The 27,625-nt window shown below is 44.9% G+C and overlaps 1 protein-coding gene across 1 annotated transcript in view; it reads left to right on the top strand.

Moving 5' to 3' along the window:
• The window catches only part of EXTL3 (exostosin like glycosyltransferase 3), a 78,654-nt gene extending 53,801 nt beyond the window's left edge, over positions 1–24,853 (top strand). The window contains 4 exon segments of the mRNA XM_010370904.2: positions 1,570–1,697; positions 7,820–7,964; positions 13,507–13,635; positions 21,799–24,853. Coding sequence (XP_010369206.2) covers positions 1,570–1,697; positions 7,820–7,964; positions 13,507–13,635; positions 21,799–22,008 — 612 coding nt within the window. The 3' untranslated portion in view covers positions 22,009–24,853.
• The last annotated feature ends 2,772 nt before the right edge of the window (positions 24,854–27,625 follow it).

Raw genomic sequence — 27,625 nt, 5'->3', positions numbered from 1 at the left:
TGGCTTTGGTTTGAAGAAGTTTATAAAGTTAACAGAAGTTTAGCAGGAAAAGTACTGGGTTTGGAATCAGAAAGTATGAGTTAGGACCGGGTGTGGTGGCTCATGCCTGTAATCCTTACACTGTGGGAGGCCGAGATGGGAGGATCACTTGAGCTCAGGAGTTCTAGACCAGCCTGGGCAACATAGTGATCGAGAACTTTTTTTTTTTTTTTTAAAGGTATGAATTAGAGTTTTGGCTCTTGCAACTTGCCAGTTGTATGACATCACTCTGGGCCTCAGTTTCTGCATGTATAAAGTGAGAGACACTATAGTCTCCAAAGCTCTTCTAGCTCTGAATTAATTGGATTTTAAGTGCGCTAGAATGAATTAATTGAAGTATGAGGGCTCTGCATTAAGAACACAGAATAAAGGATTCTCCTGGTAAGGAGGGTGTGGCAAGAGGCGTCTTCACTAAACCTCCAGTGGGAGGATGGAAGAGAAGGTATTTGAAGCTGAAGAGACATGCTAGTAGGTCACAGAGCTCCTTGGAAACCATTCATAAATTTAAGTCCTCAGATGCAGTTAATTCATCATGCCAGGTAGAGGTTGTCCTCAATACAAGTAAAACAGTCTGTTGGAAGTAAGGTGATTTTTCGTGGCATTCTAAAAAGATCATTCTTCACGAGATGCTGTTTTTTTTGGGGTTTGAGAGCAAAATAATGGTTCCCCTTTGGTTGGACTAATTAGACAAAGATACTCTTAAGAATAAAATGAGCCATCCAGGTACTGACTGTGGTCATGATTTATATGAGTATTACGTGGCAAGGTGAATAACACAGCTACCCACCCACATTGTAGGTAAACTAAACTGAGATATGGTAAAATAAAAATTGTTTTATATAGTTGTACTGTTTGAAGCACCAGTTTTCGTTCTATGAAGAAAATACTGCTTTGCATATGTGTAGGATCACTTAAATGTTTTTTGAATTGGGATTTGCTGAAGATGCAGAAGCTGTTGTACGGAGTACATGACACCTTGAAAAGAAAGAAAAAGTTTGTGTACGAGTAGTCAGCACTGTAGGTAGGAATTGCGAAGGTGAAGTAATTAATCTCGACCAGATGGGCTGTGCTCTTTTTTTGGGTTTATATCCCAAAAAGGCATTAGAATTGGGATTCAGAAGTGACAGACTCACGAGGTTTCTGAGTTAGGTTTTAAAATTAATGAGCAGGCTGGGAATTCCGTAGCCATTGGAATCTCAGATCTACTCTGCCACCTTGTGTTCTCTTGGGAGAGTCGTTTTTAATTTCCCTACATCGTGTTTATTGCGTGTGTAAAATAATCCTCAGCTTTTGCTTGATTCACAAGAAAATTAGCTAACGAATGAAGCTAAAAAGGTCAATCCATATACATTTGTTGAAGTTTAAGGCAGCTTTTATTCCTGAAAGGCATATGTTAGATTTTACAAGTGCGGAGATCAGTCAAAATTATTCAGTAAATCCAGTCATGATCTCCTTGGACTTAAATACACATTTTGTTTGACCTTCCATAACACAGCCTTGATTTTTAATGTTTTTCCTTCCTCATCACAGGTGGTCCGTACTGAGAAGAACAGTTTGAACAACCGATTCTTACCCTGGAATGAAATTGAGACAGAGGCCATCCTGTCCATCGATGACGACGCTCACCTCCGCCATGACGAAATCATGTTTGGGTTCCGGTGAGAGACTAATTTCCAGTCAAACACTTTAGGTTGCAAGTGACAGAAAACCTGGATTAGGCAGCAAAATGAATTTCTTGGCTGATGGTAACTGAGAAACCCTTACAGGTAGTCAGGGCTGATGTAGGACGTGGCTGGATGCAGGCTTGTAGATGGCGTTGGAGGAGTCTCTCTTTACCTCTAAGCTCCGCTCTGCATTCCTACAGGCCTTCCCTCTGTGGCCAGGGAGGTGGAATTCTTTGATTGGCTAGACTGTGGTTATCTGCCTGCTCCTGGTGCTGCAGGTGTATCATCCTTAAATCCAAACCACATGGGCAGAGAGTAGAGGCAATGGGTAGGGTAGTTCTCTAAAGGAAATAGGAGGGTTTTGTTTTTAGAGGAATGGGAAGTAACTTCCAGGCAGGCAAAAGTGACATGTTGCTGTGTGTTGGAGCAATGGAACAGTGCCAGGATCCTGGACCCAAAAAGATTTGGGGGAAGGAGGGTGTCAGAAGCAATGATTTGAAAGGGAAAAGAAGGGGAGGAGGAAAAGGAGGTGGTGGTAATGATGACGACTGATGATGATGCTAAACATATGTTGAACCTGTACTGTGTGCCAGGGACTAGCCTAGGACTTTTTCTGTCTTATCTCATTAATCCTTCTAAAATTTGATGACATAAATTGTAGCTGTCTCCATTTTATATAGGAGTAAATTGAGATACAAGAGAACAAAACCATGTAGAAGCTAGGAAGTGGCAGCAGAGCTCTGGGTTCAAATGCACGTTTGTCACACTCCCAACGTTCACCCAGCCTTCAACTCTCGTGCCTTCCTGAGTCTTAGGAATTGCTGAAGGATCCCACTTGAGGGTCACTGCGGGGAAGAGGATGGAGTAGATGAAGGCTACTCCAAGTGTGTCAGGGACTGGGATGTTGGCTTAGGGACAGTTGGTTACCTGTTTATGGTGAGGGAAGTACAAAAATTGAGGGCAAGCATTCAGAAACTTTTAAAGCAATTTGACATTTACTGTGAAATCCAAGTATATGATTATTTTTCTTGCAGTTCTTTTTTTTGCAACATTTCTTCAATATAATTCATACACCATAAAATTCACTCATATAAGTGTACGATTCAGTGGTTTTAGTATATTCAGAGTTGTACAAACATCACCATGGTTAATTTTAGAAATCTTCATCACCACTGAAGGAAACGCTGTACCTAGTACCTATTAACAGCCACTCCCAATTTTTCTCCAACCCCTCTCAGTCCTAGGTAGCCACTCAATCTTTGTGTCTCTATAAATCTGCCTATTCTGGACATTTTCTATAAATAGAACCGTACAACCATGCATGGCCTTTTGTGACTTTCTTCTTTCACTGAACATGATGTTTTCAGGGTTCATCCATCTTGTAGCAGGTACCAGTTCTTTTTTTTTTTTTTTTGAGATGGAGTCTCACTCTGTTGCCCAGGCTGGAATGTAGTGGCTTGATCTCAGCTCATTGCAGCCTCTGCCTCCAAGGTTCAAGTGATTCTCTCATGTCAGCCTCCTGAGTAGCTGGGATTACAGGTATGGACCACCACACCCAGCTAATTTTATTTTTTTGTATTTTAGTAGAGATGGGATTTCACCATGTTGCCCAGGCTGGTCTTGGACTCCTGAGCTCAGGCGACCTGCCCGCCTCGGCCTCCCAAAGTGCTGGGATTACAGGCTTGAGCCATGGTGCCCAGCCCAGGTACCAGTTCATCATTCATTTTCTATTGATGGCTGTTTGGGTCATTTCTATTTCTTGGCTATTGTGAGTAATGCTGTGAACCTTCATGTGCAAGTTTTTGTATGAACATGTGATTCCTTTTGAGTGTATACCTAAGAGTAATGTGGATAGCTGCTTTAACATTTTGAGCCTGTCAGATTGTTTTTCTGGGTGGTGGCCCCATACTGCATTCTCACCAGCAGTGTATGAAGCTTCTAGTTTCTCCACATCCTTGTCAACGCTTGTTATTTTCTATTTTCAAAATTTATAGCCGTCCTAGTCATTGTAAAGTGACAACTCTTGTGTGTGTGTGTGTGTGTGTGTGTGTGTGTGTGTGTGTTTATTTATTTTGAGATGGGGGTCTCACACTGTTACTGAGGCTGGAGTACAGTGGTGCAATCTTAGCACGTGGTAACCTTGAACTCCTGGGCTCAAGTGATCCTCCTGAGTAGCTGGGACTACAGGCTCACATCACCACACCTGGCTAATCTTTACATTTTCTTTTTTTTTTTTTGTAGAGATGGGGTCTCACTTTGTTATTCAAGCTGGTCTGAAACTCCTGGACTGGAGCAGGCCTCCCAAGTGCTGGGATTACAGGCATGAGCCACAGTACCCAGCCATATGGTTGTGATTTGCATTTCTCTGGATGTTGAATATCTTTTCATGCGCTTATTCATCAGTTAGCCTTTGTATACCTTCTTTGGAGAAATGGCTTTTCACATTCTTTGCCCATTTTTGTTTGGATTGTCCTTTTTTTTTTTTTTTGAGACGGAGTCTCGCTCTGTCGCCCAGGCTGGAGTGCAGTGGTGTGATCTTGGCTCACTGCAAGCTCCGCCTCCCGGGTTCATGCCATTCTCCTGCCTCAGCCTTACAAGTGCCTGGGACTACAGGTGCCCGCCACCATGCCCAGCTAATTTTTGTATTTTTAGGAGAGACGGGGTTTCACCATGTTGACCAGGCTGGTCTCGAACTCCTGACCTCAGGTGATCCACCTGCCTCGGCCTCCCAAAGTGCTGGGATTACAGGCGTGAGCTACCGCACCAGGCCAGGGTTGTCTTTTTATTTTCATGTTATAAGAGTTCTTTATATATTCTAGATGCAAGTCCCTTATCAGAGATCAGAGTTGCACATATTTTCTCCCATTCCATGAGTTATTTTCTTACTTACTTGATGGTATTATTTGAAGCACAGAGTTCATGTTTTGAAATTCAATGGATCTGTTTTCTTTGGTTGCTTGTGCTTTGGGTGTCATATTTAGAAACCAGGCAGTTCATTTTTGTTGTATTTTACCAAAGTATTAATCTATAATAATTTTGGGGAAAAATTAGTTCTTCCCCACATCATTTGAAAACCACTGGAGGCCAGGTATAGTGGCTCACGCCTGTAATCCCAGCACTTTGGGAGACCAAGGTGGGTGGATTCTCCTGAGGTCAGGAGTTCGAGACCAGCCTGGCCAACATGGTGAAACCCTGTCTTTACTGAAAATATAAAAAATTAGCAGGGCGTGTTGGCACGCACCTGTAATCCCAGCTACTCAGGAGGCTGAGACAGGAGAATTACTTGAACCTGGGAGGCAGAGGTTGCAGTGAGCCAAGATCGCGCCACTTCTAGCCTGGGCAACAGAGCTTAAAAAAAAAAAAAAAAAAAAAAAAAGTCACTGGAGTAGATTTCTTTGGAGGTCTTGTTCAAATTAAGTGTGGATCCAGAATAGAGAGTTCTTTCTCTGTGCTTCCATTCTGTTCACCGAAGGCCTAACCTGACCTACCTGGCAATGGGGTTGCCTTTGGCTTAGGCTTGTAAGAGCAGATGCTCAGATGAAAAGAGCAGTGGCTTTATTGCTCATCTGTCTTAAATCCATCTGTAAAGAATGATTTGACACATTTCTCAAAAATTAGAACATCTGTTCTTATTCTCCTCCACCCAGCCTCTCACATTTCCTTTGACCTCTTGCCTAGTGTACTATTGAAGCAAGTCTATTGATAGCTGTGATTTTAAAAAAAACCCTTGTAAGCCGAGGTGTGTTTTTTTTTACATGATAACAAATAGCTGACTCTCTCCATTTGTTTTTATGAAAGGAAAAAAGCCATGCAGTAGCTCCAGGCGTGATCTTTGCTGCTGCAGGTGGTAGTGGTAGGGGGTGGGCAGTAGGGAGTGTGTTTCTGCTGCAGCATGACGTGGTTTGGAGCATGCTGAAGGACTGGTGTGGTGAGCATAGTCATGGGGTGTTAACAGGAGAACTGCCAACCCTTAGATCCAAGAATGATTTTGATAAGGAGCCCAGCTTTAAGGAGTTTGAAGCTTATTAACATAGCTGGGATTAACATAGCTTCCAAGCCCCTGATTTAGGGACTTCTGACCTTGCCCATGCTATTTTCCAGCAGATTTGCAGGTGGTGAGAGAGTAATGGGAAGCCTTTTAATGTGTCTCTTAACAGTCATTCATGTTTGAGATTTAGCCTCTGGTAATGGAGCTGGTGAATTATTGCTGTCTGTACATCCCAACCTTTTCCTACCCTGACCCTTTTCTCATGCGTTTGGGCATCCTTTGATCTAAAGCCTTTCTCTTATTAGTCTCCCCAATTTGGTTATTTCACATTAATGGGAATGAAACAGACCTAAGTTGAAAGGAAAGGGTAAGTCTAAGAATTCTTTCCTCTGGCAAAGATAGATCTTGACTCATGTCAACTTATGTAGCCAAGAAAGAGACAGATAGAATCAATCGTAAGGGACAGATAGAAAAGGTATACCAAGAGACTTGAGAGCATGTGTCCAAAGGAGTACACGAATGACCAGAGCAGCATTATTTGTAACAGAAGTGCAAACAACACAGAGGGCTAAATACTGTGGTTCCATTATGTGAGGTCCCTAGGTAGTCATTCATAGAGACCGAGAGCAGAATAGAGGCTGCGGGAAGGTGGGAGTGGGGATGAATGTTTAATGGGGACAGAGTTTCCGTTTGGGCAGATGAAAGAGTTCTGGAGATGGATGACAGGGATGGTTGAACAACACTGAATGTCTGTAACGCCACTGAACCATATATTTAAAAATGATTAAGATGGTACATTTTATGTTTATTTTGCCACAATTAAAAAAAAATCACTTGTCTTAAAAAACCCACCTAGAAGGCTATTACATTGTGATAGAAATTGTGATTTTTCATCTTTTGGATTAGATTAGAGTCTTCCAGACTTATTAGGAGAGGAGCTCTTTTTGAAATAAAATCTGTGTCTTAGGAACTGAAGTTCCATGTAAGTGATGAGGGAGTTTGCAGGCCTGTTGGGTTCTGTGGAGCTTCAAACGCTTTCAGTTCTCCAATTTATCCTGTGAAACTGGGGATCAATTTTATTTGTTCTACTTTGCCTATAAATTTGGAGATGATATAAAAGTTTCTACTGAAACATATTGAATTCTCCATTTATTTCTGCCATTTAATGAAACCTTTCAGTTGTATGGTTCTGTAGACCACTTCTCACGATACACGTTTCTCCCTCAGCCCTGCTCAAATTTGGAATTAGGAGTGGTGCAGTTCAGTAGTCTTCTGTGGTTAAACCAGTGGTCTCTAAACCTTTTTATTATGTTCCTTCTTCATAAAAGAAAAGTGTGCAGTATATGTAAATTACATACACGTCCTACTGAACTAATATGTCGTGCTCGTTAAAAACAAAGCCTTTCTTAGAAAATGTTGGTTCATTCATTTTTAGAGCCAGGTCTTGCTCTGTTGCTCAGGCCAAGTGCAGTGGTGCAATCACAGCTCACTGCAGCCTTGAACTCCTGGGCTCAGGCATTCCTTCTACCTCAGCCTCCCAAGTAGCTAGTAGTACAGTTGTACTCCACCATGCCCAGCTAATTAGAAACAGTTTTTTTTTTGTAGAGACAGGATCTTGCTATGTTGCCCAGGCAGGTCTCCAACTCCATGCTTCAAGCGGTCCTCCTGTGTTGGCCTCCCAAGTGCTGAGGTTACAGGCATGAGCCACCCTGCCAGGCCCTTTCTTGGAAATTAAATAAGCTAAAAAAAGAATTGAAATTGATATCATCTTCCTGCTTCTTAGTAGATTATTGTACATACCCCATTCTGGAGACCTCCTTAGTAGATTATTGTACATACCCCATGCTGGAGACCCCTTTCCCAAGTTATGACTTACTCTTTCTGGAAGGGCTGGAGGATACTGACTGCTAGAGGAACAATGTGCAGGTGCTTATTAAGGAAGCTGAATATGGTACCTTATTTGCTTTTATCCTGTTTGGCTTGTTGTTGATTTTGTTTTATTTTGGAAGGATAAGAGAAGTAAAAGCCTAAGGGCCAGAGCTTGTAAGGTGGAGGCAATAACTGTGAACACTTTTGATGACCCTAGAGCTCTGTACTCAGGTCTGTGTATGCCCTTGTGTTTTTCAAGGGTGTGGAGAGAAGCTCGGGACCGCATCGTGGGCTTCCCTGGCCGTTACCACGCATGGGACATCCCCCATCAGTCCTGGCTCTACAACTCCAACTACTCATGTGAGCTGTCCATGGTGCTGACAGGTGCTGCCTTCTTTCACAAGGTAGGAAAAAGCTGGTAATAATGGCATTGACTTGGTGAGAGTTTGGCCTTTGCGTGATAGTGGAATGCTGCCCTCAGCTTAGCTCTCCTAATGCTTCTTACATGTTTCTTCTTTGCTAGAAGTCAGTTGTTTCAATTTTTAGAGACAATGATCAAGATGCTTAGAGCAACTCTGGGATAAAAAGTCAAGATGAGAGGGTTGCCTGTACAGTTGCACATAGGCCATTTGGAAACCACTTTGTCTTTCTGGGCGTTGGCTCTCCCTTTGTAAAACTGAAGGCTGTGGGCTAAAAGACACCTCAAATACCTTCCAGTTTCAACACTGCCACCCCAGATATGGCCCGGCTATCAGAAGGTGACCTGGGCACTTGTCTGACTTAGATGTACCATGCCTGTCCCAGGCCCCGTGATGAGTCTCTGTGTGGCTCTGCCAGTTCTTTGTGATACTTTTAGTGCTTATTCTTTCACTGTGTCTCATAATCTGATTTTCACTGAATATCTGAAGCTTAGGAAGGACCCCTGTGGTCTTTCCTCCTCTACTGTTCTGTGTTCTGTTTTTTGCTGTTGGCCTGTCTTCCCTCTCTACCTCTTCCATTCTGTAAAGTGGCCCCTGACCACGTGTGGCCACAGAGCACCTGGCACATGACTGGTCAGAATGGAGACGTGCTGTTAAGTGTAAAGTGCACAACAGCTTTCGAAAACTTGTAACAAAGGGTGTCACATAGCTCAGTAATTGTTTATATTGATTGCATCTTGAAATGCAGTTAGTTTGGATTACTGGGTTAAATAAAATTATTGAATTTTACTGTCTCTTTTTACTTTTTAACGATGTGGCGTCTAGAAAGTTTACAGTGCTGTATGTGGTTTGCCTTCTGTGTCCATGAGTGCTGCTCTCTACCTCCCTCCTGAGGTCTTCTCGGGCCCTGAGGAGTCCCTGTTCTAAGATTACCCCGTCATTACCCCCACTGCCCACCTCACAGAGCACCTCTTCTGTCCCGAGTCTTCTCTGAAGACAGTGCTCCCTTTAGCCTATTTTTTTTTTTTTTTTTTTGAGACGGAGTCTCGCTCTGTGCCCCAGGCTGGAGTGCAGTGGCGCAATCTCAGCTCACTGCAAGCTCCGCCTCCCGGGTTCATGCCATTCTCCTGCCTCAGCCTCCGGAGTAGCTGGGACTACAGGCGCCCGCCACCGCGCCCGGCTAATTTTTTTGTATTTTTAGTAGAGACGGGGTTTCACGATGTTAGCCAGGATGGTCTCGATCTCCTGACCTCGTGATCTGCCCATCTCTGCCTCCCAAAGTGCTGGGATTACAGGTGTGAGCCACTGCGCCCGGCCAGCCTTTTCCTGTAGACTTTGAGGCACTCATTTCCCCACATCTGTGCTTTGGCACAGGGCAGGCGTAGGGAACGTTTTCATTGCTTACCAATGACACTTCCTTCCCAACTGGCACATAAAGTCTCATTTGCAGCTCCTGTCGTCTGTCTTCCTGCCATCTACTAGCCTTTTCATCGTGCCCTGACAGTCACCAAAGATGGTGGCACCTGCCTCCTTCTCTTTGTCTGCATTCACAACCTCCACGGTTCTGGCGCCTTCACTGTCCTCACAGAAGACCCTCCCACCGCTTTCTCTGCATGGATGGCGAAGTGTCCCGGGGTCTAGCCTCTGTTGCTCGTCTTATTTTCCCTAGGCGCTCTCTCACACACTCAAGGTTTCGAGGCTTTTCTTCGCATCTGCAGGCTGGTGATTTCCTCTTCTGTATTCCAGCCTTGGCCTTTCTTGCTGAGGTTTGCGTTTGTGTATTTAATTGTTTTCAGCATATCTCCCGTTTGCCCCTCAGACACTTCAGATAAACTCTTCCCTCACTGTCTCTCCCCAGCTCTTTGAAGTCTTTTCTCCCTTACATAGCTCACATCTCAGGTGGTGGCATCTTGCCAGTCACCTCAAATAGAACAATACAATTCATTTTTATAGGGACTTTTTTTGTTTTTTAAGACAGGGTCTCACTGTCACCCAGGCTGGAGTATAAGGGTGGGCTCTCGGCTCACTGCAGCCTCAACCTCTTGGGACCAGGTGACCCTCCTGCCTCTGCCTCCTGGGTAGCTGGGATGACAGACATGCATCACTACGTAGACCTGACTAATTTTTTGGTATTTTTTTTGGTATTTTTTGTAGTAGAGACGCGGTTTTGCAGTGTTGCTCAGGCTGGTCTCCAACTCCTGGGCTCAAGCGATCTGCCCGCCTTAGCCTCCCAAAGTGTTGGGATTACAGATGTGAGGCGCTGTGCCTGACCTATAGGGACATTTTGAACCAGCCTAAGCAGTCATTAAACTTCCAGCTGTTCTTTTAAAAACTTAATGTGTGAAGTTGATACACTCATCCCATTCTTGCACTTCTCCTCAGGACTTCCTTTCCTTGGGTGGGTTTTGTTTGGGGAATTGCAAGTAGGGTGAGAGGAGCAGGGTGTTAGCAGCTGGTCAGCTAAGAAGGAGCCACTGACTGATCTTAGCAGTGTCTACTCATACCTTGAGGATGTACTTTTCTTCTGAATTGCCTTCTCAGATTCAGATTGTTCTTTAAAACCACCAACGGTCAGGTACCTCTACTTTCAAGAAATCATTTACTTAATGAAATTTAGTATTTTTCCTGTGTGAAAATCTATAAAGAAGATTACAGACCAGCAGCCCCCAAGCCTCAGTTGGCTTCCAGAGAGATTTTTGGGCCCTCTAGTGTTGTCCTATACACTGACAACTTTTAAAAATCAGAAGATTTCGTAAAAGACCTGAGCTGCAATACAAATGAAGATCAGGTCCTATGAGGCCCTGGCTAGGGCTTCATGGCGGCTGCTCCTGTAGTTGGGGCCCATGATGGGGTCTGTGTGCACGCACCTGCCTGTGGCTCCTCGTTTTTCTTACACCCATTTCTGTTTTTATTTTTTTGAGACTGAGTCGTGTTCTGTGGCCTAGGCTGGAGTGCAGTGGCACGATCTCGGCTCCCTGCAACCTCTGCCTCCTAGGTTCAAGCAATTCTCCTGCCTCAGCCTCCCGAGTAGCTGGGACTGCAGGAGCACGCCACCACACCTGGCTAATTTTTATATATTTAGTAGAGATGTGATTTCACTATGTTGGTCAGGCTAGTCTTGAATTCCTGACCTCAAGTGATCCATGCATGTGATAGATATTTTTTAAAGGTTGAAATAAAGATGAAACAAAATTTTAAAATAATGTGATCACTGAAGTCTTAAATTTTAGTGAAAGCAGTATGATTGAATATGTTTTATTATTTTTGAAAATCTTGATTGGATACTGTGTGTTACAGCAAGTCAAGTCTGTTTCTAAATTAAACTTTTTTTTTTTTCTTCTTTTCTTTTCATTTTGAGGTGGAGTCTTCTCACTTCTTTGCCCAGGCTGGAGTGTAGTAGTGTGATCTTGGCTCACTGCAGCCTCTGCCTCCTGGGTTCAAGCAATTCTTCTGCCTCGGCCTTCCCAGTAGCTGGGATTACAGGCATGTGCCACCACACCTGGCTAATTTTTGTATTTTTAGTAGAGATGGGGTTTCACCCTGTTGGCCAAGCTGGTCTCGAACTCCTGACCTCAAGTGATCCACCGACCTTGGCCTCCCAAAGTGCTGGGATTATAGGCGTGAGCCACCGTGCCTGGCCAACATAAATCATTTTTGACAGCAGAACCACATGCTGATGGAAATAACTGAACATTTATTCTGATAATGCTTTCATCATAGTTTTAAAAAAAATTATTATTAAAAGGTAGTTCTTATTAAAATGCCACTTCTTTCAAGACATGAGTTATGTTAATATATTCTCATCAGCATACTAAGGACAGTCACTGGCCATTTAAAGGGTCAATAAATTTGAATTACCTTTTTAAAAAAATGTATTATTTTTTATTTTATTTATTCTTACTTTTTTTTTTTGAGATGGAATCTCACTCTGTCACCTAGGCTGGATTGGAGTGGCACAATCATGGCTCAGTGCAGCCTAGAACTCCCAGGCTCAAGCGATCTTCTCACCTCAGCCTCCTGAGTAGCAGACATTACAGGCACATACCACTACATCTGGCTATTTTTTTTATTTTTCATAGCTATGAGGTCTTCTCCCTATGTTGCCCAGGCTGGCCTTGAACTCCTGGGCTCAAGCATTTCACCCACCTTGGCCTCCCAAACAAAGTGTTGGGATTACAGGCATGAGCCACCATGCCCAGCCTGGATCACCTTTTTGTTTAAAAAAAAAAAAAATAGTACAATTCATTTTTTAAGTTTACCAACTCTTAAGTACTTTGCTGTTTAAGTTAGTTTAAGTTATCTTAAACGAGCACATTTGTTCTGTGTTACAAAAAAATTTTGTTATTTCACTAAATAGATTATATTGTAGGTAGTGAAATATGTTAATCAGTTTAGCTGGGCACTTCACCTGTTCATTTGTTCATTACAGCAAATTGCAACATATAGCAGTTAACATGTGCCCTGTCTTGTAGTATTTGCTGATTTCTGTGGTATGAATAAATATTCTTACCTTGGCTGATTTGAAGTTATCAACATGAGTCACTGAACATGGATTTGGGAAGAGATACACAGTTGTACACCATTACATAGTAATTTCAACATAAACAGTAGATATAGGTAACCTCAAGGTAATAGTAAGATACAAAATTAGGAAGTAATGAGTTGAAGGCATTTATTGCATGGATTTTTAATATAATTATTTAATTTGAAGTTTATGTAATTACATCTTTAATGGCTATGTTTAACAACAAGCTCACAACATTCTGAAAATGTAGCAGTCGGCATTCATGAGCAGGTGTGAGTGGCTCCAACATGCCCCTCTGTGGGCCTTGTAGGACAGTCTGAGAACTTTGCCTTTTACTCGCAGTGAGATGGGAAGTGTTGGAGGCTTTGGAGCGAAGGGGTGACATGTTCAGTTGGCTTGAGTATTAACACAGTCACCTGCTGTGCTGGGACTAGCATATAGGGAAGAATATGGCAGCAGGGAGAATATTTAGGAGCTGATGTGGAGAATCCAGGCAAGAGATGAAGATGGCTGGGAGCAGGGGATAGCCAGGCCGATAGCGAGTAGTGACCAGACTCAGGAATCTGTACAGGAGGCAGCAAGGGATTGTGTGTTTCATGGTTCTGTGATTTATTGAGATCTGAGAAAATAACCAGGCTTTTCCCCCTCTTATCTTTCTTTTTTTTTGGCCATTGTTAGAGATAAAATAGTGTTCAACTGAACCAGCATCTGACCTAGTTTGACAGATCTTTATATTGATTTCAAAATTGCTGTGGTACCAAGGACATGATACGACATTGTTACTAAAGGGGGTGATGATGGCAATTTGAATGGGATAATTCCTCACTGCAGAAGATCCACACGACAGGATGTCTCGAATCCCTGGCCCTAGCCCTAAGTGCCAGTAATACCTCCTAGTTACTGCCACACATAAACAGCCCCTCCACCCATGCATATTTTGGCTGAAAGCCAACAACCTGTGTCTTCTAACAGAGTATGTGGTTCTTTTTCTTCCTCTGACAGTATTATGCCTACCTGTATTCTTATGTGATGCCCCAGGCCATCCGGGACATGGTGGATGAATACATCAACTGTGAGGACATCGCCATGAACTTCCTTGTCTCCCACATCACTCGGAAGCCCCCCATCAAGGTGAGGTCCCGCCGCTGGTGGGACTGTGGATGCGCGCATGGTTACTTCACTTGCTTTACAGTAGCACAGCATGTAACTGCACTGTACTTCAGAGTCCTCATTCATAGGGATGATACTACCTACCTCATCAAAGGATTGTGGGCTTAAATGAGTTGTTACAACAGGGGCCCTTCATTCCTAAGGGCAATGGATAGAAATCAGAGGGTTTGGAACTTGGGTGGGAAAGATGTTGCATCATTATTTTTATTAATCTCTTACTGGAATTTAGCATTTTCTTCAATTATGAAACAGGCTACAATTCACCATAGTATTTGTAGTAACTGATTTGTCACCAGTAGAAATCATAGATAACTTCGTATCACATTACCTTTGTTGGAATATCTGCAAAAAGTATTGTTTCTATTTGTTACCACTTTGAATTCACGGCAGTTATTCCCTTTCCCCTAGATGTTGTTATTTAATGCATTAGGAAAAGAGCATGTGTGTCACTGTGTTTTACTGAAACTTGCTTCCTTTGTCATCCTGTGTATTGCAGTTTATATATCTAAAAACATTATTTTGAGGAGTCCACAGCCTTGACCAGATTGCCAAGCCAGAGGCATAGGCGATGTCCATCAAACAAAAAACTTAAGAATTTCTGAGTTAATATATGTAAGACTCTAAGAATAGTGTTGGCACATAAGTACTATGTAAATTATTTGCTCACAACCAAAAATACCCTCAGAATTTCTAGAATTCCTCTGACAGTATTATGCCTACCTGTATTCTTATGTGATGCCCCAGGCCATCCGGGACATGGTGGATGAATACATCAACTGTGAGGACTACTCACAACTGTGAATTCTAGAAATTCTGAGGGTATTGTTCTGTTTTTTCTTGGAGTTATTAACAAATACGCTCAGTGCACGGAAAGCCTGGTTCCACCCCCTTCCTGTCATCTTTGAGGGCTCTGTCAGCAAGTTAGAGCATGCTGGTAAGGGTTAGGATAGCTCAGTCCTTACAGAAGCAGACGTTATTAGAACCAGTATTACTGTGGAGTCTGTCACTTCAAATGAATATTTGTGACTGTGCTTATGTCTGTGTTTATGTCTGTGTTTATGTCTGTTTCATAATTGAAGAAAATGCTAAATTCCAGTAAGAGATTTGTACCTGATGTCTTTAGAAGGGTCAACAAACTAATCAGGTCATATTTTCATTATTATCAAAAAGGTGTATTACTTAATTTTATGAAATAAGTTTACCTTCATGGGTGTCATTGCCATGAGTAAATAGTTGTGTTCAGCCTGGCGCGGTGGCTCATGCCTGTAATCCCAGCACTTTTGGAGGCCTAGGCGGACGGATCACTTGAGGTCACGAGTTCATGACCAGCCTGGTCAACACGGTGAAACCCCGACTCTACTAAAAAATATACAAATTAGGCCGGGCGCAGTGGCTCATGCCTATAATCCCAGCATTTTATGGGGCTGAGACAGGTGGATCACGAGGTCAGGAGATCGAGACCATCCTGGCTAACACGGTGAAACCCTGTTTCCACTAAAAATACCAAAAATTAGCTGGACGTGGTGGCACGCGCCTATAGTCTCAGCTACTCAGGAGGCCAAGGCAGGAGAATCACTTGAACCTGGGAGGCAGAGGTTGCAGTGAGCCGAGATGATGCCACCACACTCCAGCCTGGGTGACAGAGCGAGACTTAGTCTCAAAAAGAAAACACACACACACACACACACACACACACACACACACTACACTACACTAGCTAGGCATGATGGCATGTGCCTGTGATCCCAGCTACTCAGAAGGCTGAGGCAGGAGAATTGCTTGAACCCAGGAGGCAGAGATGGCAGTGAGCTGAGATCGTGCCACTGCACTCCAGCCTGGGTGACTAAGTGTGAGACTCCATCTCAAAAAAAAATTAATAATTGGTTCTAGACTAAGTACCCACCAGCATATACTAATAACGATAATGAAATCATATGTTTAGAAGCCAGGTGTAGTGGCACACGCCTGGTAGTCTCAGCCACTCAGGAGGCTGAGGCAGGAGGATTGCTTGAATCCAGAAGTTCAAGGCTGAATGCTCCATGGGCGTGTCTGAACAGCCACTGCACTCCAGCCTGGGCATCTTAGTGAGAAATAGGTCGTAGCTTGAGTGCTAAGCAGAGTGGCCACCAGAGGACGCTGGTTCCATGCAGCAAAGCATAACAAAGCTAGAAATGTATTTGGAGGCTAACTGTGGCTCCTGGGTAGCACGTCACTCCTGATTGTCCCAGGGTTTCTTCTGTCCGAGACTTCTGCTAAAGCCTCACAGGAGAAGAATAATTAGCGAAATAATGTATCAATTTTTTTTTTTTGAGACGGAGTCTCGCTCTGTCACCCAGGCTGGAGTGCAGTGGCCGGATCTCAGCTCACTGGAAGCTCTGCCTCCCGGGTTCATGCCATTCTCCTGCCTCAGCCTCCCGAGTAGCTGGGACTACAGGCGCCCGCCACCTCGCCCGGCTAGTTTTTTGTATTTTTTAGTAGAGACGGGGTTTCACCGTGTTAGCCAGGATGGTCTCGATCTCCTGACCTCGTGATCCGCCCGTCTCGGCCTCCCAAAGTGCTGGGATTACAGGCTTGAGCCACCGCGCCCGGCCTGTATCAATTTTTTTAACTGTGAAAAATAATAGTCACAAGTACTTATATAAAAATAGTATGTTTTCCAGGTACAGTGGTAGGTCTCATTAAACAATGAAAAGACTTTGTAGACTTTGAGGTAGGGAGGCAAAGGTTTTAGAAAGCAGTTACAACATTGGGCGCAATTTTCTATTCCTTATATTTCCTTTCCTATGTAGCCAGGGACTGGATTTGAGTCAAGATATATGCATCAATTTATGCCTCTCTAGTAGACCAGAAGACATGGTCCATGAAAATTTAAAGTATCTGAGTGATTAGGTGCCTAATAATAGCATCAGTTACCTGAGCAGGCACAGACATGGGGGATTTTTCATCTTTGTAAAGTGTATTTGTCTACTGCATTATTAGGCCAGTGTTTCACTAGCTAAGGCATCTCTTCAGTGCAGGTAGAAGTAATGTGGACATGGTGCACATGATTCTTACCAAGTGAAAACTTCAAAACTGAGGATTCTTTCTGAATTTTCTTCATCTTTCTGGAATATATGAAGAATTCAAGATTGGGATGAGTTTTCAAATTCAAAGGCTGAAATTAAGTGTGTTTTCAAACTCTTAGTAATTCCTTCAACTTATGAATCTAGTGATTTACTTCATAATAAAGAACCAGTTTGAATTAAATATTTTATTTACCTAATTTTAATGGTATCAGGTATATGTACTATTGTATGTTCAAAAATAGTAATTTTTTTGTTGTGCTTTAAATACCTCCAATTTTTACTGTCAAACTATTCCCTGTTGAATTAGGGAGGTCTGACTGCTTTGTATGATTGGCAGTGTTCTTTCAGTAATGTTAATATCTTAATGATATTGACTAAAGAAATGGGGAGTTAATGTAATATTATTGGTTTGAATAATGTACTACTTTTGCAAGGAGAACACAGAATGTAAATAGGCTTCATTCAGGATAAGAGATTAAAAAATCACCCGTAAAGTTTTGAGAAAACAGATGGCTTAGGTGGTAAGGAAGCCGAAATGCAGGTGAACGTCTTGGTTCTCTGGGGTAATACAGGTTCTTGGCATCTATTGAGGATTTTCCTCATTGTTACTAAGCATAAAACGAATATTTCTCTTAGACTGAGTTACCTGGAATCTTCCATGTAAACTGTGATCCATGATATTGGTTAAATAAGTAAATGTCCAGACTTCAGTTTATATTATAGTTGTTTCATTCTTTTTAATTTTTTTGCATGTTTTATTATGCAACAGTTATATATTTACAAATATATTGGGGATGCAGTCTTAAATGTTTTTTTTTTTTTTTTTTTTTGAGATGGAGTCTCAGGTGCTAGGCTGGAGTGCAGTGGCACAATCTCGGCTCACTGCAACCTCTGTCTCCCAGGTTCAAGCGATTTTCCTGCCTCAGCCCCCTGAGTAGCTGGGACTATAGGCATGTGCCACCATGCCCAGCTAATTTTTGTATTTTTAGTAGAGACGGGGTTTCACCATGTTGGCCAGGCTGGTCTCGCTCTCTTGACCTTGTGATCCGCCCTCCTTGGCCTCCCAAAGTGCTGGGATTACAGGTGTGAGCCACCGCACCCGGCTTAAAAGTTTTTTTACTGATGGATTACATGATTAAAAACATTTGGAAACCACTGCTTCCGTGAAAACAACAGTTATAAAGATACTTTTTGTGTCACATGAAATAATATGCAGGTTAAAGGGCATTTCTCCTGGGGCTGGATTCTGGTGTCTGGGGTGAGGAGAAGGGTTTTTAGATCTAGTGAGAGCCCCATGGAACATACTGGACATAGATGCTGTTTGAGAACGTCCTTCCCCAGATTCCTGACCCCCACATCCTGTTCCAGGGGGAACCATGGGAAGAGCAGTAACTCGGTGTTGACATGACCCCAAAGGGTTCTAAGGGAGCAGCCAGTGAGTGAGGGGGGAAGTGAGGAGACAGGTGGGACCTGGAGGGGGAGCTGTGGAGGTCATGACTGCCCAGAGACTAGGTTCTGAGGTGAGCCACCCTTCGAGCACTGGCCTGTGTCTCCTCCCAGTTTAAACTCTGGGACCTGGGCTTTGACGGCGAATACTGGCCGTACACAATGATTACTCTTCTGCTATTAAGTTATGGGATGTGTCTTTCAATTAAAAATTTTCCCCTTAATTTGTAATAGAAATTTAAAAATTATTTGGGAAAAGAGACATGCAGAAAGAAATCAAAAGTACTAAAACTTTTGGCTTCTTTTGGTTCTCTGGTATCCTGTCTATTGTGGGGACTTATTTATTTATCCATACATATATATACACACACACACACACACACACACATATGTGTGTAAAAATACATATATACATATTTTTTCTTTCTTTTTTTTTTTTTTTTTTGAGATGGAGTCCTGCTCTGTCACCCAGGTTGCAGTGCAGTGGCATGATCTCAGCTCACTGCAACCTCTGCCTCCCAGGTTCAAGTGATTTTCCTGCTTTAGCCTCCATAGTAGCTGGGATTACAGGCATGTGCCACCATGCCCAGCTAATTTTTTTGTATTTTTAGTAGAAACGGGGTCTTGCCATGTTGGCCAGGCTGGTCTCAAACTGAGCTCAAGTGATCCACCCACCTTGGCCTCCCAAAGTGATGGGATTGCAGGTGGGAACCACCACACCTGGCCTTATTTTTGTATTTTAAATTTATATACTTGATTTGCAGTCTGCTTTTTAAAAACTTGACAGTAGGCTGGGCGGTATGGCTCACACCTGTAATCCCAATATGGAGGCTGAGGCGGGCGGATCATGAGGTCAGGAGATTGAGACTGTCCTGGCTAACACAGTGAAACCCTGTCTCTACTAAAAATACAAAAAATTAGCCGGGCGTGGTGGCAGGCTCCTGTAGTCCCAGCTACTCGGGAGGCTGGGAGGCTGAGGCAGGAGAATGGTGTGAATCTGGGAGGCGGAGCTCGTAGTCACCTGAGATCACCGCACTGCACTCCAGCCTGGGCTACAGAGCGAGACTCCATCTAAAAAAAAAAAAAAACCAAAAAAACTTTACAGTAAATGTTCTCGGTTTTTATAATATAGTGGACTAGGTAATTTGAAAACCTGATCACTGTAAGTAACACAATTCTTTTTTCAGTGTATAGTTGCGCTAATAAAAAGGTAAGAGAATTGCCAGAAAGGAAGCAGACGGGAGGACTAAAACTTAGGGTGGCAAGCATGGGGGCGTCACTGAGGCCGTCATGGGGGGCTGCTCTCACCTTAGCTGTCTAGAGGCTTGGGTTTTATTCATGTGAAGGAGTGAAGAGCCTGTTAAGGGCGGAGAATTAGAATGGAGATCTCCTACCTGTTGCCCCGGGGAGATGACATGCACCTTGTTTATTTTAACCTGGACTCTGACGGGGCGGGGGGCGCGAAGTGTAGGTTGAGAACGTTAAATAGTCTTTTGAGCCTCCATGGGCTTAGGTACTCATTCTGTATGAAATCTCGACCCAGGGCCACATGAGGTGGCTCAAGTCTGTAATCCCAGCACGTTGAGAGGCTGAGGCAGGACGATTTCTTGAGACCAGGAGTCCAGACCAGCCTGGGCAATATAGGGAGTCCTATAAATAAAATAAAATAAAAAAAGAAAACTAGACCCAGGCATTGATACCCTTGGACTGTTTGACAGAATAAAACCAAAAATCTGTTATAAGGAGAAATTACTCTCAGCAGAGGAAGTCCCACTTAAGAAAAAAATTTCTTCACCTCAGGCCACATAGGACATGAACAGGAAAAGCCTCATTGAAGATGAGCTTAAAATGTAAAATTACCGGTTAGCCACCAAGGAAACAGCTGATCATGAGCAAGAGCGAACACACATAATACACAGGTTATTTTTTTTTTTTTTGAGACAAAGTCTGGCTCTGTCACCCAGGCTGGAGTGCAGTGGTGCGATCTCGGCTCACTGCAACCTCCGCCTCCTGGGATCACACCATTCTCCTGCCTCAGTCTCCTGAGTAGCTGGGACTACAGGCGCCCGCCACCATGCCCAGCTAATTTTTTGTATTTTTAGTAGAGACGGAGATTCACTGTGTTAGCCAGGGTGGTCTCGATCTCCTGACCTTGTGATCCGCCTGCCTAGGTCTCCCAAAGTGCTGGGATTACAGGCATGAGCCACTGCGCCCGGCCTAGGATTTCAAGTAATAAAGCCATTAGGTAGACTCTAAAACAAGTAGGCTTAAAATGACTAACCTGAAAACATAAAAAAGCAACAAATCACTCCAAAAAGAACAGATTGGAAAGCCCTAAATGGAACTACTGAAAATGAAAATCATAGTTATTAACATCTCTGTGAAAATGGCAAAAAAAAGATCAGACTTAGGTGAAAAGAAAATTAAGGAAGTAGAAGATAAATTTAAAGACATTTCTTCCCCATGTTTCTTTGTGTGGCGTCCTCCCCTCCCTGCTCCCCTCCATCCTCCCTTCCGTGGAGCCAGTGTTTCCAAAGCCCGCTTTGCAGGTGTCGCTTCTTCAGCCCATTGAAAACCCAGGTTCATGGCTATCTTGCAGGATTTGTTTTTTCATTGGCTTCTGAGGATTTCGTTCATTCTTTCATTCATTCATTCATTCATTCTTCGTTGTTTATTCATGCATGCATGTATATATGTGAGTGAGTGACAGGCTCTCACTGTCCCCCAGACTGGAGTGCAGTGGTACCATCATAGCTCACTGCAGCCTCAAACTCCTGGGCTCAAGCAGCCTCCCGTCTCAGCCTCCCAAGTAGCTGGGACTACACCAAATAACTGGCCTGCTGCCACACCCTGCTAATATTTTTATCTTTTGTGGAGATACGGTTTTGCTTTGTTGCCCAGGCTGGTTTTGAACTCCTGGGCTCAAGCGATCTTCCTGCCTTGGCCTCCCAAAGTGCTGGGATTAATCAACAGGTGATTTCATTTCTTATTACAGGCTCAGCCCTGTATTTAAAGAGGGTTTCTGTATTTCATCTTGCGTGTTCAGGTGTTCTGAGGGATTTTTATGCCATTCGGCCTGCCACATTGTAATGAAGCTGTCCGCCTCTTCATGCTTTTCTGGTTAGACATTTTCTAATTAATAACAATATGACTAGACTATAGTATGGCCACTTTCCCATGGCTTTAAATATTGTTAAGCATCTTTTTTATGGACAGTATTCAAGAATGATTTGACTAGCCCCTCTTTGGGTAGTCTTCAGTATTTTGATTCAAAACATTGATGAAACAAACAACTGGGTACCTAACTGTGGCTCTGCAACCAAGTACATACTAGGAGTAGACTTACTGAGACAGCTGACACTACACACGTTAAGGCTTGTGGCATCCGAGAAGTGCAGGCCGTCTGGACAGAATACCTGACGATGTTCTGGAGACATCTGGTAGGCAGGAGGCCTGGGGCGGGGCTCTGGCTCCTGCCACACTCTGCAGGGTTGTTGCCTCTGGGGGATCAGCGTCTTCACCCTGGACATGGGGGTTGTGGGATCAGCTCAGCTGCAAGGGTTTTGTTGGTATTAGCTGGGATTCCCACTCTGTGTCTCTCTTCCATTTCCAGGTGACCTCACGGTGGACATTCCGATGCCCAGGATGCCCTCAGGCCCTGTCGCACGATGACTCCCACTTCCACGAGCGGCACAAGTGCATCAACTTCTTTGTGAAGGTGTACGGCTACATGCCCCTCCTGTACACGCAGTTCAGGGTGGACTCCGTGCTCTTCAAGACACGCCTGCCTCATGACAAGACCAAGTGCTTCAAGTTCATCTAGGGGCAGCACAAGGTCTGGGGAATAGGATGGGCAGAGGGAGGAAGATGGCTCCCAAGGTTCCTAGGCATTGCAGGACCTTGGGGACATCTGCTGGGTGGGTGGCCCAGACCCTCTGCTGGGAGGGGCAGCATGAAGAGTGGAAGGAAACCGCTGCCTTTATCTTGAAGTCGGCCACACTGGGCCTGGAGCCCTGGGCGGAGGCCCCGGGGTTCCCCACACAGGGCACTGACTGATAGCTTACACTGAGGACCGTGGAGACTCTGCAGAGTCACTCACACCGTTCATACGCCCAGGACAGCTAGTTTGTGGTTTTTAAATTCAATAACAACTAGTATGATTATTTAAAAAGAGAAAGTTTCAGAATTGCCATTCAAGACTTATTTATATATGTGTGTGTATATAAATATATGCACACACACTCGCATACATATATATTTTTGGCTGGGGGAGTGTGAGTTTTGCCTCTAAGGGAGGGACCGCGCAGGCTCCTTTGTTCTGTATTCTGGCGGAGATGGGTCCTGGCCTTGTGTCACTGGCTTATACTTAAAGATCATCTCCCATCCTCCCCAGTGCCATCTGTGTGCAGAAACCAGAAAGGGATGAACTTGGCCCTCTTACGGGCCTGGACGAGATAAGACCTGTGGGTCTCTTCCATACCCTTTCTGTTGCCAGTCAGCAACCTGTAACTCACATTCTCTTCCCAGTGAATCCCTGGGAGCGCCTGACCCTGGTGGGCTGCTCAGCTTCCTGTTGCTGGGGCCAGTAATTTTTGAGGATTTATCTTTAGGCCAGGCTTGCCTCAGTCCTTATCCCTGCTCTCCCATTTCTCCCTTGTTTGAGAGAGAATGAGGAAGCAAAGAGTGAGAAAGAATAGGACCTGAAGATGCTACTCCCAGATGGCTCTTTCTGTCTTGTTCTTTTGTTGAAACATACGTGCTGTGGGCCTCAGGCTTTTCTGAAGTGCTCTCTCTTGGATTGGACAGGAAATCAGCAGGGTGCACGTCTGCTGTGGTCTGAAGTGGTTTGCAGGTCAGCCTCCTCTCCCTGGTGTAGAGCAAGCCAATGTCCTTCGAGGACCCCACCCGGCTGGCCGGGAAGTTTTACAGCAAGGCGCCTGCCTTGGGATAATTCCTTGGTGAAATTCACCTTCCCCCTGCCTCTGTCTGGAGCCCCATCCTGTGTTATCTGTGGTTTTTGGACCCCTAATGTCAGCTTGGCTGTAGGACCCCCTGAGGTTTGGTATGTGCTAGAACAATGGGAGGCCGTGATTTGCTGTGTAAGCTCACATCCAGCCTTCGAATCTCAACAGGCATTCACAGCCCGAGTTACCACTTTCCACTCCCTGCTTAGGATTCTGTTCCCTGGGCCGAAACGGAAATAAGCTAATTTTTTGGGTCATAGTGGCAGTAGGGGAACCTAGGAGGGTGTGAGTGGAATTGGTCAGGGATTTAGCCCATGAATCTGTTTCTTGAACCCTACTTTCTTAAAGTGGAGTTGACTCGAAGGTTTCTAGCAACTGAACAAAAGCTCAGGTCTGTCCTGGTCATGCACATGCCTTAAGCCAGTTTCGTCTTCCCTAGACCTTGGCATCCTGTGCTTCTATTTCTCGGAATACGTTCTCCTCTGACCTGCCTGTACCACATGGGTTCTCTTCAAGTATTGTTTTGAAGCTGGGCTCTTTTGGTAGCTCCCACCCACCTGTAGGGCTAGCTCGGCTTAAGGGAACTCTCCCCATTGGCAAAGCGGACCTGGCTATACTGCCAGGACTGTGTTTCCAGAGGTTCCCCCGGCAATGGCCTGTAGCTCCCCCGCTGAGGCAGCGACCTAGGAAGTGTGGTTTTGTTCCCAGCAGTCGGCGGTCGGACGCTCTGCCTCAGAACTTTCTAGTTGCGCTCTCCTTGACTCCTGACTTGTATTCCTTTTAGCAGTAGCCTTCTTCCCTCGGGGAGCCAAAGAGTGTGGTGTGTGGCACTATATTGTGGCTGCTATTTTATCTGGTTTATTTTAATGTGAGGAACTCATATACTGACTTTAGTGGGAGTCGGTGAGCCGGGGTCGTCTGTGTGGTGGGACCCCTTTTAGAGGGACTTGGTGAGCAAAGGTCGTCTGTGTGGTGGGGTCAGGGGCCTGTCCCTTTAGTGGAGCCAGGTTGTCAGGCCTCGAATGTCACTGGTGGATCCAAGAAGGGCTGAGTGGTCTGACACCAAAACGTGCTGCAGGGAGGGCTGTGGTGCCGGCGCTTCCAGCAAGGACAGCCCTCCTTGACCCTGAAAGGAACACTGGCTTGAAGGACTGCAGACAGGTTCGGAGGGGCACGCCCAAGTTGGTGAGAGGCAGCAAGGTGGCCGCGGTATCACTGCTCAGGTGATTCTCACCACGGGAAAGCCACTGACCTGTGACTCATGCAAGATGGGAAAGCAGCGCCACAGACCCCGGGTCTCCTTGGCTTGTCTGTGAGCCGCCCGTGGCCACCTTGTCCTGGCTCGCAGGGTGCAGGACCGCTTCGTTCTCTGGGTGGCCGGCTTGCTGCTCCGGTTTGGGCTGTCCTACTTTAACGCCATCCCAGGGCTCCGCAGGCCGCTGTGAGCGCTGGCTCCCTGGGCAGTGCTCCTCCGTGTGGACTGTGTCTCAGGCCACGGCTCACCAGCTGGGGTCCTGTCCAGAAGGATGGGATCTTTCTGGGAGCTGCGCCAGACCGAGTGGGGAACTCCTAGTTTGGAGGGGGGAAGCTTTGATATCCATGCCACGTCCATCCACCCCACCCCTTTTCGTCACGAGCACAATGGTCTTACATTGGATTTTTGTAAAAAAATAAAAATAAAAATAAATGGAGACTTTAACTCAAGCAGCTTGGAGTTCTTTTGTGGTTTTCCTCGGCAGGTATGGAAGAGTAACCTGAGAGAAGGCACCTGCTTGATTGCTTGATTCCAGGTCGCCACCTGCGTACGCCAGCTGGGCCTGCTCGCAGAAGAAGACAGGAGGCAGCGTGACCAGGCCCTGGTGTGGGCTGTAGACTAGAGATGGGTGAACAGACTCACATTCACGCGGGCAGCCTTGCCTGCGCCCGGTTCCAGGGCAAGTCATTTTGACTAAACAGGAACTTAGGGGCTGTTGAGGTGCTTTAAGCAGGATATGGAAGGGCATGTGGCCCATATATGCAAAGTTAATTTTTTCATGGGAATTTAAAAGTGTGTGTGTATATGGAGTGGTTGTGGGGAGCTGTGTGTGCCTGTGATCCCAGGACAGGCGAGGCCTCACTGTGAATGGCTCAGTTCGGTCCATAGGTCATGCCCCTGACCTGTAGGGCACTAAGACACCTGTACCTGCACCGAGCTTGCGCTTCCTGACTGCACAGCCCCATCCTGTTGGTGCCCACAGGCCTAGAACTTGTGCTTGGCTATGGGATCAGAGGCTTCCTCAGGAGAGGGCACTGAGCTGTGGGCTTCGGGGAGAAGGATGGAGAAGGGAAAGGGGGTAAAGGTGAGGGCTCCTCTCCTGGGCTCTGCAGGTGGCATTTTCGGTCACACTGACAGTCCTAAGAATGGGTGAGACCTAACGGTCAGTGTCCCTCCTCAAGTGGGGTTCACGACTGATCAGGCAGGTTTGCAGCAGCTGATGAGTAAGATGTCATCTAGGGGCATTCCTCTTTGGGTCATTCCTCTTTAGGTCTGGAGTTTTGGCTGTCAAGCTCCTATTCTTCCAGCCATCCGTCTCCATGTTACGATTGTCCTGGGACCGGAGAGACCTAAGAAGGTAGCATGAGGCTGTAGAAAATGCGTCTTCCTATATACACAGAGATACGATGTCTGCTTTGAGTCTCTACCTGTTGAGTTGTGGCTTGGACTTACGGTCACCCAAGGTGGTGAATGTGAGCTGTTGATGGGATTGTCACTGAAGTGGAAGGCTCCACAAGGTTTACAAAAATGTGTGAAGAAGAATGTTGATGGCGGGGTGTGGCCCCTAACGTCTTAATCTCAGCATTTGGGGAGGCAGAAGTGGGAGGATCACATGAGGCCAGTTCAAGACCAGTCTGGGCAACATAGCAAGACCCCCATCTCTACAAAAAAAATTAAAAATAGAATGTTATGAAGATACCGAAAAGAAGAAAGGAGAATGTAGCAGGTCAAGGTCTGGATCCTAGAACAGACTGGGTGCAGATCCTGGGCTGCCCATCACACTGGTGGAGAGCAAGTTATCTATTAATATTTTAGGCTCTAATCCCACCATACGATGGCAGAAGTTATGCCCATCTCCTAAGCATATGTTAAAAGTTAGATAACATAATATATGTAGAGTCCACTGTTTAACACAATAAAAATGAACTATTACTGGAGTAAAATACTGTCCACTTATTCATGGCTCTTTCTGCCTTCCACTAGGTTTGAGCACCAGCGCCTGGCTGTGTGCCCTGCCCACCTCCTATTAGAGCCCCCATGCTCTGTTGCCTCACCATGCTGTGTGCTGGCCACTGCTCTGCCTCCCACACTGGACTGCAGCCTCTTGAGAACGCAGCACACAACAGGAGTTCCATAGTTTTCTCATGAATGAATGCTTTGACAAACTGAAGAGGGCCACTTAGAAATCACAGCTTAGGCAAACTGTTTTACCTTTCTTCATCTGTCTTCATGTTTATGAAAGAGTACAGGCTGGGCACAGTGGCTCACGCCTGTAATCCCAGCACTTGGGGAGGCCAAGGCGGGTGGATCACCTGAGGTCAGGAGTTTGAGACTAGCCTGGCCAAAATGGCGAAACCCCATCTCTACTAAAAATACAAAAATTAGCCAGGTGTGGGGGCACGTGCCTGTAGTCCCAGCTACTCAGGAGGCTGAGGCAGGAGAATTGCTTAAACCCGGGAGGTGGGGGTTGCAGTGAGCTGAGATTGCACCATTGCACTCCAGCTTGGGCAACAAGAAACTCCGTCTCATAAAAATAAAAAATAAAAAATAAAAAAGTAAAGTACAACTGCTGGTCCTATTGTAGGACTGTCATGTTAGCATTTAAACTACTTAAATTCTATTGATTTAAACGATTGGTCCCACATTTCAAACATACAGCAATGTTGAAATTATTTCTAGGGTATAAATGTATATGTCTGTCACTTTACTCAACCTGCCTTGGAGCGTCCTATCTTCCCATGCCCTGTCCCCTCACCCATTCCTTCATTCATCCTTTCATGGTGCACTGGGTGCATTTCTGAGTAAACTGGTAACATCGATGCATTTCCTTCTAAATACGTGGGCATACAACTGTTAATTATAGGGCAGTATTTGTGTTTTTAATGTAAAATTTATTTTAAACTTACACACATCTTAAGTGTGTATTCTTTTGAGTTCTGACAAATGCACACGCCTGTGTAACCCAGACCCCTCGCAAGATACGGAACACTACCATCAACCCAGAAAGTCCCCTCATGCTGCTTCCTCCTAGGCAGTCCCCACATCCTCCATCCCCAGACATAGCCACTGCTGATTGTTTTTTCATTTTGGATTAGTTTTCCATATTCTAGAATTTCATATAAATGGTGCCCTACAATTTCTGCTGTTGTGTTTGTCTTCTACATACCCAGCATAACATTTTGGAGAGGCATCCATCATTGCTGCATAGATGGGTGATTAGT

The sequence above is a fragment of the Rhinopithecus roxellana genome, chromosome 9, assembly GCF_007565055.1.
Source record: "Rhinopithecus roxellana isolate Shanxi Qingling chromosome 9, ASM756505v1, whole genome shotgun sequence".
NCBI classification, from domain to species: Eukaryota; Metazoa; Chordata; class Mammalia; order Primates; family Cercopithecidae; genus Rhinopithecus; species Rhinopithecus roxellana.
The sequence above is the reverse complement of the archived record's forward strand: the minus strand, read 5'-3'. Positions and strand labels throughout refer to the sequence as shown.